The following is a 10,861-nucleotide window of genomic DNA, read 5'->3' as shown; positions in this document are numbered from 1 at the left end:
CTAGGGGAAGAGAATTTTTTTTCCCAGATGAGAAGTCTGACTTTTCAGAAACCAAGGCACAAAAGAGGAATTACTTCTAAAGCCAGGATTAGCTTTCGGTTGGGCTTTGCTCTCTGAGCTGGGACTACCTGCTCTAAATGTAAAACCCTCTCAGCCTCAGTTTCTTCTTTTTATAAGCTAGTAATATTAGCTCCAGAATTAAAGGGTTAAAGGAGATTATGTAAAGGCATTTAGTTTCATAGCCTGGCTCCAAGAAGGTTCGTAAATTCTTTGTCTATTTCCCCAATATATCTTTTGCACGTGACCAATTTGAAGAGAAAGACCTGTAGCATAAACATCAGTGACACTGGCGAAAAACTGTATTCGCAAATCTGAGTGTTAAACTAGGTAGGCCCTTTCCTCCATTCACTTATAATTTCATTTTAACAGGCGAAGACCCAAAGTAGCCTTCGAAGCACTAAACAGCAGGTAGATCTTACAGAAAAGGGGTCGAGTTTTATAATGGAGCCAAGGTTTGGTGGTCAGTGAGCAGCCCTGACGTCAGTCTTAAAAGATTTACCCATTTCCTCTTGGTCACTTTGGTTCAAGAAAGAATCGCGCACCAACCACTCACTCAGAAATCTTCGGAGGGTAAGGAGGAGAGATGTAAACAAAGGCTAAGGACCTCTGTAGTTTCCATTGGGGCGGGCCACCAAAGACCATCCAGCCTCTAGTGAGGGCAGATAGGTCTATTCTCCCGGAGTGCCCGGGGTCTGGACTCCATTTCCCAGAGTCCCTTAGTACCCTAATGTATTCAGTGCTCAGAGTGCCTGTATGTGTGTGAGTGTGAGAGAATGTGTGCGTGCATGTGTGTGTGTGAGTGTGTGTGTGTGCGCGCGCGCGCGTGTGTGTGCGCCTCCGAGTCCCTGGGAGAGTGGAGGCTCATTCACTGATTAGAGCCAGCGCTGAGAGGCAGCACTGCTCTTCTCTCACACCAACCGAGTCTCTTGATCTGTACATGCAATCCCAGGCAGCTCGCGAGCACAAACCCGGGGCCAGCCGCCTGCTGCTGCTGCTGCCGCTGCCGCCGCCACCGCCGCCGCTGCCTCCGCCGGCTCTGCGCACCCGGGACTTTTCATGCGCCACACTCTCCGGCTTCTCACCTCGGTGTCCTGAGAAGTGCGGCCGTTCTCCCCAGGAATTTCCACGGCAAGTATGGATCCTAGAAAGGGGTGTGGATGCGTGTGCGTACACAAGAGGGGTGGGCGCGAGGGCGGTCGGGTTGCTGAGGAACCTGGCTAACTTTCCGGGTTTGTCTCCCTGGGATTCGGGCGGCTCCCCTGCGACAGGGGCAGAGATTGGGACCTGCACTGCCGCGTCTTAGATCTTGGCGACCGAACCTCTTGGCTGTCGGTGCCCCGCGCGCTCTGTGCGCTGCCTCACTCAAACTTTCCGTCTTGAGTTTTCCTTAATGTGTTTTATTTGGGGGGTGCAAGGGGAGGGACCAGACGCTGGAATTGGACAAGTAGGGAGGGTGAGGGGAATAGCCAGGGGAAGAGAGCAGGACTTCTCCATCTTTTTATAAGCCCCATTCCACTTTGTTTGGGTCGACCGCGAGTAAGCTCTCTTGCCCGGCAGCCCGGTGGTGCACCCCGCTGTGATTTCCAGCGGGGCCGGGGCTAGGTGGTACTCAGTGGGAAATCTGAGGCAGCAGGCGGGATAGGAAAGGGGGCGATCCGTTGAGAAACGATCACAGCCGCACAACACATTGCCGACCTAGTGGGGTATCCGGGAGACTCCGGAGCCTTGGGGGTCCCCGGAGGCTCGCCTTACTTTTTCCTGGCGGGGGCGGGTGTGAAGGATGTGGTAGGAGAGCGTGGGGGTGGGATGGGGAATCCTCCGCCCTCAGGAAGAAGGCAGGTGCTGCCACTGAGGTGAACCGTGCTACATATAACCGGTAAACTCTCTGCTCCGCCGGGGTGTACTGGCCAGGCCTTGGAGTAGCGCGGTCCGTGCTGGTCTCCTGGGATTTGGGGGGTCGGGATCCCCTCTTCCAGCGATTCTAAGGAGCGAGGCCGGAGGACGATCTTGTAAAATCGGTCTCCTTGCTCTTTTCGTAGTGTTTTTTTTTTTTTAAATCTTCTACCTGCCTTAAACTGAGTAACAATTTCTCTTCTCCCGACTTGAGAGCAAAACTTTTCAGCGAGCACGCCGGTTGCTGCAGTCCTGCGGCCACCGCCGCCGCGCTCGTCACCCGGGGCCGAGCGACCTTCTCCGTCCGGAGCCGGGACCAGCCACCGCGCTCCGGAGCCTCCGGCCGCCCCCCACCCCCAACCCGGGGCTTTTCAGGGCTCGGCCTGGGCGTTTCGCCTTTGTGCTTTGTAAGAGAAAGGCTTTTCTTCCAGGGCACAACAAACTTGGGCGGAGAGCTTCCGTATGGCCCCCCGGGCGAGGCCGCCCACGGTGGTGAGGCCATCTAGGGCTGCGAGGTTCGTCCTGCGCTACGGTATCCCCTGCAAGAGCTCGAGGCCCGGGTGACCGTGCCCCGTGAGGGGTGCTGAAACCCCGAGGTGACGGGGTCTTGGGGTGTTGGAAAGCAGTGAACACATTCTCCCTTCCTATTACGAACGCATTGCCTTCTCTGATTCGGGTCACCGCTCCAGTCAAGGCCCAGGGCCTGGACTGGGAGCCCGACGCACTTAGGATGGCTGGAGTGCTTAGGGCCAGGGCCACCCGGATGGGGCGCGGCTCTGTCTGGGTGGCCTGAGTCGTCCTAGGTCTCTCGCCTGTGCTCTATTGCGGCTTCAGAAACAGCAGAAAGGGAAAGCACCCGCGCTCTCTGCTCACGGTGTCCTGCCACCACGACCTACCTCCCGCCTCGGTTAGAAGAGGCAATTGGGGGCTGGAGTCGGGGGGGGGGGGAAGGGGGCGAGCAGGGAGTAAGCAGCGAGAAAGACTGAGAAGAGCAGAGCGGGCTGGGGCTCTGCACCCCCCGGCTTTTCTCGCAAAGGGAAAATGAGCGAAGGGGGTAAAGGCAGAAAGAGCATCGAGAAAAAACGAGGCGGGCGTTTCCCGATCGGATCCCTCCCGGCCGGCAGTAACCGGGGCTAAGTGGCGTGAGTTCTCTCACTGCGCTCCGGGCAAGGAGGGGGAAGGCCAAGGACTGCGCTCCACCGGGGCCGGGCGCGGAGCGAGCCGGGACACACCTGTTCTCCAGCCACGCGGGTTTTAGCGGCCGGGCGGTGACTGGAGGAAGCCTACCTGCTGCACCCCACGCCCGCAATCCGAAAACCGCGAGGGCCTTGAGGCTCCGCACCCGCCCTCGTTGGCAACGGAGCGGAGTGGAGGAGTCTGTGGCCGCCAGCTAAAGGGACGCGCGGCCACCGCGTCCGGGTCACCCGCGGGGTGGGGCGGTTTAGGGGCTCTGGGTCCTTGGACTTTGGTCCAAAGCAGGCTGCTTCCAGCGCCTGCCCCCAGGCAATGTGCGCCTTTAGACCTAGGTCCCCGGGCTTGTGTTTCTTTCGGGACTGGCGCCTTGGTTCCCCAAAGTTAAAACTGTTTTGAGCGGAGGTTGTTGGGGTCTTTGTACAAAGACAAGCGAGAGCGAGAGGGGTCAGGCTATCGAGTGGTGGGTTTGGCTTAGCCGTTGACCCCAAGTTTATATAGGTTTCTCCTTCTCCTCTTGTTCCCTCGTTTTCCCTAAAAGAGTTATTTTTACCCCTGGGTTGAGACTAATCGTGGCTGAAATCTGCACCCGCACGCTCAGCATCCTCGCTACCGCGTGCTCTAGGATCGGTCAGGTTGTCGCGAATTCGCATCCGATGGCCAAGCAGTATCCGGGTCTAAATCCAAATGTGCCATGGGTTACCAGGCCGAGTCTGAATCTCAGGCGTTGGCCCTAGCCTGGGAGCCGCATTAGCCTTCTGCTCCCTGAGCCTTCGCACATGGTGGTAAAATTTCTGTTAGGGCGGTGTTTCCACATACCCGCTGGGCATTTGGTGTGCGGGGGAATTCTCTTCAAGCGAAGTCTGTGAACTTAAAAAAAAAAATCTTTCCTTCATGCTTCACAACCCCCCCCCCCCGCTATTCTAGCCTCATTTCCCATTGTTCTCTGCTTTTTAAGTTGCCCGTTAATTTTTTAAAAGTTTATTTCTGCAAAGGAAAAATATCGTTTAATTTGTTCTATTATTTTAAGTCATGGCTTTTGGAAACGGTTCAGAGACCACAAAAATGTCACCTGTTGTAATAAGCAGAGGAGCGTTGCCTGTGCATTTTAATTGCCAGCAGACTCCTAGTTTGGTGGGCGCCCTGAGCTCGGCACTGGGAAAGAGCTTGCTTTGTGGCAGTCATTTCCAAGTGGGTTTGGCTCTCAACAACCACCAGCAGCAGCAGCAGCGACACCGCTTCCTTGCCCTGCCATCCCCGGAGCGGGTGAAGAGGCCCCCCGACCCTAGGCAGGAGTGGGAGTCAGTTCACTGGCTGGAACTTTCTGTCTGGCTTTCGGTTTTTCCACACGAAAGTGGCTAGTTTGCATCGGAGAGCGCGGACCGCAACGCACCAGCCCAGTCTCAGATAATTGCACATTCTGAAAGCCAGCTTCTTCATTTGTCTTGGTTCTGGCATGTTTAACCACGCAATTAGTAATCTCACTAATTATTCAGTTAGCCGACGTTTTGTAACCACTTTAAACCAAGGTCGGGTGTGCGGAACAAACAAACTCGCGTACATACAGAACCAACAGAACCAAACCCATCACGTCAAGGATTTGAAATGTTAAAAACTCGCTATTTGTTGGTCCCTCTGTCCAACCTCACTGCCTGCCGGACAATTTATTTATCTTCGTGGATTGATCCCTCCTCCTTGTTTAGTTAATTCAACAAAGACTTTTTGCAATCTGTTTGGAGTTTGTCTGATGCCGTGGAAAAGTAGCTGATGATTTATTTGGTTGCTTTTCGATTTCTGTCTTCAGCCCTTCTTTCTCCTCCTTTCAGCGGGGATGTCAGCTGTTATTACTTCCTATTGATCCCTTTGCAAAGTGAGAAGTGAACTAAAATTAATGTCAATTCCACTGCTCAGATCAATAGCTGGAGTTATTTTAATCTGGATTTGCACGAAGTGCTAAATTAAAAAAAATCAGCATAGAGGCAGAAAAGTACCAGTTACTTACTTTCTCTCTGCCCGGTTCTTCACAGCCACCCAAATGCGCCAGCAAGCTGATTATCTTACGATCCATATTTTTTTAATTAAGAGGGTCAGTTAGTTTTCTTATTTTGGGTTCTGTGTTTAAACCCATGACATTTTGACATTGGGAGTGTATTAACTATAGATTTTCATAATGACTGTGGTCTGCTGAAGCCTCATCCATACTATTAATGTGAGGAGGGGGAAAAGAAAGAAAGGGAAAAGGAAAAATGCCCCTCCTCCCTTGCAGAGACCAACGCCCACACAACGGAGCAGAGGAGATGTGGCCTGGAAAAATATTGTTGATTTATTTTCAGTGTAATGAAGTTTTCAAATGAATTCACAGGTTTGAGTGATTCACCGCATTCTATTGGCGTGTCCGGTGCTGCCGCCAGATCGCTAATTTATGAAACTCATTGAACATAATGAGGTGATCTAGGAAGTAAAAATGGAAAGTGAATTCTTGGGGGGAGTTATTTTGGGGAAAAAACATTCTTCCCCTCACTCCTAGGGTGTTACATCTGTCCCTTCCCTCAGCCAGCCTCCTGGATGGACTGTGTGTGGCTGGATAGACACACAGTTACTCCTATCTGTTGTGAAGAGCTGTGTAGACCCCCTTGGAACAGCCCTCGACCCATTTTCAGAGCCTCCATGTTGTGGGACCATTAATCTGACTTGAAAACAGCCAAGAACAGAATCCCAGACTTGTCAAGCTAACTGGCTGTCCTTGGCAGACCATTCCCTACCCTGCTATAACTTGACAGGAAAGTTATTTAAAATTTGGAAGAGAGGAAAAATCCGTTAATGTGAGATACATAATCTGGTAATTTAGCAATGATGTCTATAAGGAGAGATGCCAAATGAGGAAGCAGTCTGATGGTGTCCACTCATCTTCCCAATTAATAACAGTCATTGACATGTCTGCTACAGGATGGGAGAAGGAAATACTCTTCCAGTACTGCATTAAACGGGGGGTTCATCAGCAGTTAACTGAGGGTTTCTACTTGAGGGAATACCAAAGATGTTCCACTACAGAGGTGGGCTTTTTAAAGGGAGGGGATCAGTTTTATTTTTGACATGACTCTCAATTTATAATATGTAATGGATTGGTAGCTCGGATCTTTTAAGTTCTGTTCCATTTCCACTGAGAATATAGAGCTGAAGCTAGCAAGTCCTGCTATTCTGATATTACCCTGCCTTTTGATATACCGTTCTTCTCCCTCGATCCCCACTTAGTATATTAGAAACCAAATCAGTGGCTATGAAAAGGTACAACCTAATTTTATGGGGGAAGCTGGAAGAGGTCTCTCTGAGATCCAGTTTGTTCTGGGGGGCCTTTATTGGACATCAACTCTGCCTGGGCCAATAAACTGAACAAAACAAGTCAGAAATTTTGTTAACATTTTGCTCTAAATGTTAATGGTAAATCCAAGGCAGTTTACAAATTTCCTTAAGCATGGCTGCATTAGTAACCAGAATTATGAATCCAGTTTTTGCTGCCCTGGAAGAGAGCATGTGCCAAAGCCACCAGTTACGTTTTCAGAAATAGTCAGAGGTGTCAGGCATTTTGTTGATGATGGTGGTGTTTCTTCCTAGAAGACAAAAATAGGAGGTCTGTGTGGTTAGAGGGGGTTGTGCATCAAAAACAACATATATCAGCTATATGTCCACATGGCACTCGTTTCTAGGGACAGGCTCGGGTGATACATGAAGATGTATGTGTACGGACTGGCCAATGTATGTGACTTAGCCGCACTTACAGTCTGTACCAGCGCATACATACAGATGCTCGTGGTCTAACTGGGTGTGATATAGGGATCTGCAGTATAAGGATGAAGAAATATATTAATATGGGGCGTCGTATATGTAGAGCCTGGTCTCTCAAGCCTGCCATGAGTGGTGTTCACAGGTGGAAGCCCTTTAAAATATAGACGCTCCCCCCAACACACACACCTAATCTACCGGGTGGCTTGGCCTTCCAAAGCTCATTTGCTCAGGGAATATTGTATTTGGAGGTTTTATGATTTTTTTTTCTTTGCTGGGCTCAGGCGCATTTCACCCGGAACGTGTAGGGACCAAAGTCAGCTACGCGTACATCACAGTAAGTTGTCTATTGATTTTCCTGAATGAAAACGGTCTGCTGCTGCTGCCCACTGGCTCCTAAAGCCTGCAGTGTCTCTTGCCCGAGCATCTGTAAGCCAGAAGGATGGTGTTTCAATCACTTGGGGTTTCCCTTTTTTTTTTTTACCTCCCCCTGACTTTCCTCCCCCTCTTTTTCCTTCTTTGCTGTTTCTTCAGGTCTTCGAAGGGCATGATTCCCCAGTAAAAATCCTTGCCCTGATCCAAGGTGTGGTCGGCCTCCCTCCCAGGGAAGACTGCTTCTTGTGTGACACCAGCCATCCAAAGAGACTCCGATGGACTTACACCGGGCAGCCTTCAAGATGGAGAACTCATCCTATCTCCCCAACCCTCTGGCATCCCCAGCGCTGATGGTCTTGGCGTCCACTGCCGAGGCCAGCCGGGATGCCTCCATCCCTTGTCAGCAGCCCCGACCCTTTGGTGTACCTGTCTCAGTAGACAAGGACGTTCATATTCCCTTCACTAATGGCTCCTACACCTTTGCCTCTATGTACCATCGGCAAGGTGGGGTGCCGGGCACTTTTGCCAATCGTGATTTCCCCCCTTCTTTGCTACACCTACACCCTCAGTTTGCTCCCCCAAATCTAGATTGCACCCCAATCAGTATGCTAAATCACAGTGGTGTGGGGGCATTCCGTCCCTTTGCTTCCACGGAGGACCGGGAGAGCTATCAGTCAGCCTTTACGCCAGCCAAGAGACTCAAGAACTGCCACGACACAGAGTCTCCCCACCTGCGCTTCTCAGATGCAGATGGCAAGGAATATGACTTTGGGGCACAGCTGCCATCCAGCTCCCCCGGTTCACTTAAAGTTGATGACACTGGGAAGAAGATCTTTGCTGTGTCTGGCCTCATCTCTGACCGGGAAACATCCTCGAGCCCAGAGGATCGGAATGACAGATGTAAGTACTTGGGTGGAGCCCTCTCTCCGCCCCCAGTAAGCCCTGCTTTGCAGAAGTGTTCAACAGGTTGGCAGCCTTGCACATGCTCCTAGTGTTGGGAGAGGCCAAGTGTGTCCCTTGTGATAGTTGTGATGGTGAATGCTTACTTAGCTCTCCTCAGGGATCAGTGAGCCAGTTCTTTCAGGTTTTCTAATGGTAGGCACAGGCAGACTGGTCTCAGTTCCAGGCCTGGCTGGCTTCTCTGGAGACTGTGGAGGGAAGAGGGTGTCATAGATACATAGGTTCCTAGGGAACTGGGGGCCCCAGGGAACGGGTCCATCCCGCCTCTCTGCTCTCTTCATCTGGTTCCCCGACGACAGTGTTATTCTTTTCATGTTTCCTCTGTGTCGTAGCCAGCAGACCCCACGTGATTTTATTTCCTCAACTCTCAGCTCTTGTCTGCATCAGGTTATTTCTCACAGAAGGACAGAGGTGTCGTCGGTCACCATAAAGCATTTCAAACAGCTGTGTTTTCCTTGCGATCCCAGGGCCGCAAAGCTGACTTCTCTTGGGATTTGACAGGTTTGCTGGATGCTTAGCCTGGGGCTAGCTTTTAGGAATAGACATTGCTGTGTGAGTGTCCCATGGTTGATGTTCACAACTGTTACTAATTTCTGCTTATGAAATGGCTTTTCTCATGTTCTCCCATGCCTTGGTAGGTTCTGGCTACATTCACTAATCACTGGAACTTTAACCTTTCTAGGGAACTTGTAGGACTAGAAGGGAAGAACCCTGCAATCTTCTGCTCCGATATAATCAAAAAATAATTGTGTTTTGAAGCTTTGGGGCTGTGTGTAGACAGAACAGTTTTCTTTAAGCCTGGTGAGAATTTATGAACTGAGGGTGTTTTTCCATCCAACCTTTTGTTCTAAGATTTGCTGCGTTTTATTTATTTTCTTAAGAAAACTACATCTGAGGTTTGCCTCCCCTTTCCTCTGTTTTTTTCTTTTTTTCTTTCTGCTTCTGTCCTCTCTATAACCACCAACACGAGCACCATTTTTTTTCTCTTCTCTTTATGATGCCGAGGAGAGTGATAGAGACATTGCTGCTTTCCCCCCTGTCGGCCCTGCTTCCTCAGGCTGTCTCCTTGAATTAGGCACTGTGTTAACTTTCCTGTGCTAAAAGGCATCTGCCTCCACCCAGCGTACCTTTTCAATAAAAGTCACCATAAAATCAACCTGCCTTGTAAATCCATCGCTCTTTGGTTTTGAAATATGTTGAGAGTGTGTCTTTTTATGTCAGTGTCTGTTAGCCACAGACCTTCCCACTTCAGGGAGAAAGCCGTGGCTACGTGTCATCAGAACTGCCAGGAAGCCCTGGCGCTCTGGCTGGCCACCTTTTCACTTTCTGTTGACTGCTGTGTGCTGTGATCCTGCCCCCTGGGTGCACCTGCCAGACAGGTGCGTGGTCTTGTGTTGGCTTGGTTTTCTAGTTTGTTTCAGTTTTCATTTGTGGAGTGGAGAAGGCTCCTGGCAACAGGACTCCTCCCGGTCCCCGTTAAAGCTGTGTTGAGTTAGGGTGTGACCAGTTCTTCCCCACTTTTCCCTCCAAGTACAAGTTGAAAATGAAATCCTCTCCAAACCAATATGTGGTACCCATCTGGAGGTCAGGACGTCTTTCTTCTCACCCATGCGCCCAGCTTGTCTCTATTTTGTTATCATTTTAGCCCAAACCGGTGTCAGACTCCCAGAGCAGGAGGAAGCTTGTTAGTCAAGTCAGAACCCATAGATGTGGCTATCCATTCCCCTCTGAGTGTCAAAGCCATAACTCTTCTGTTTGCCTGGTTTGCATTGTATGGTGGTGCCATCCCCCGTGGAGATGGATCCCTCACACAGGAATACGCCTGGGTGGAGAAAAATTAAATGAGTCTGTCTCCCAAAGTGAAATGGAATTCTGACCTTGAAATTAATGGGATTCTGATCAGAAGGATGGGGAAACTTCTTTATTTCAAGTTGTCATAGGAATTGGAATCCTCTTTCCTTTTGTTTAAAATATCCTTCCTTTATAGAGTGCTTTGCGTTCTTTTTCTCGTACACAGGCAGCAAGCTTGTGGGAAGGTGGGGAGTCAAGAGTCCTGCACACACTCAGATTATTAGGGTCGCATTTATGACTAGTCTTTAACCAGAAACAAAGGCACCAAGTGAAGAGGAGACTGTTCCCCAGTGGTGGCCCTGGGTTTGTGCTACCTTCCCCTTCCTTGCCTTAGGTGGGATAGCTGCCTTTGCAGGTGTTGGACTGGACCACACCTAGGCTTTTGATTCTGAGTGTTTGGAAGGGAGGAGAGGAGAGACATTTTCTTCAAGGAAGGCGAGAAGAGCACCACAACAAAGTGGGTAGCGGCTTTCTTGGCTCCTGTCACACACCGACGTGTGTCAGAATATTTATGGTCTGTTTTATGTAAATACATATTTAAGGGCCGTTAGAAGGCCTGATTATCCCCACTAGATGCCTTTCGGGTCCTCCCTACAGAACCGTTTTGAAATAAGTAATATTTTTCAGATAATCGAATGACAGTATACAAGACTGCTTCCAAAGGGGGAGAGCGAGCTCAGGGGCAGATGGGGCAGTGGTGGGGGTGGGAGGCAGAAGAGAGCAGACAGCTCCGAAGAGCATAGGCACACGA

General features: G+C 50.4%; 1 protein-coding gene across 4 annotated transcripts in view; it reads left to right on the top strand.

Annotated features, from left to right (window-relative positions):
• Positions 1-831: 831 nt before the first annotated feature.
• Rnf220 (ring finger protein 220) overlaps positions 832-10,861 on the top strand; it is a 229,267-nt gene continuing 219,237 nt past the window's right edge. Inside the window, exons 1-2 of one of the 4 annotated variants that reach the window (XM_075947129.1) lie at positions 832-1,188; positions 7,459-8,199. In XM_075947129.1, the coding sequence (XP_075803244.1) occupies positions 7,575-8,199 (625 nt within the window). In that variant the 5' untranslated portion in view covers positions 832-1,188; positions 7,459-7,574. Of the gene's footprint in view, positions 1,193-2,829; positions 3,096-7,458; positions 8,200-10,861 lie in introns of those variants that run through there. The other 3 variants (XM_075947127.1, XM_075947128.1, XM_075947130.1) reach the window with 3 other exon arrangements.

Source organism: Microtus pennsylvanicus, chromosome 13 (genome assembly GCF_037038515.1).
Source record: "Microtus pennsylvanicus isolate mMicPen1 chromosome 13, mMicPen1.hap1, whole genome shotgun sequence".
NCBI lineage: Eukaryota > Metazoa > Chordata > Mammalia > Rodentia > Cricetidae > Microtus > Microtus pennsylvanicus.
This window is presented reverse-complemented; position numbering and strand designations above follow the sequence as displayed.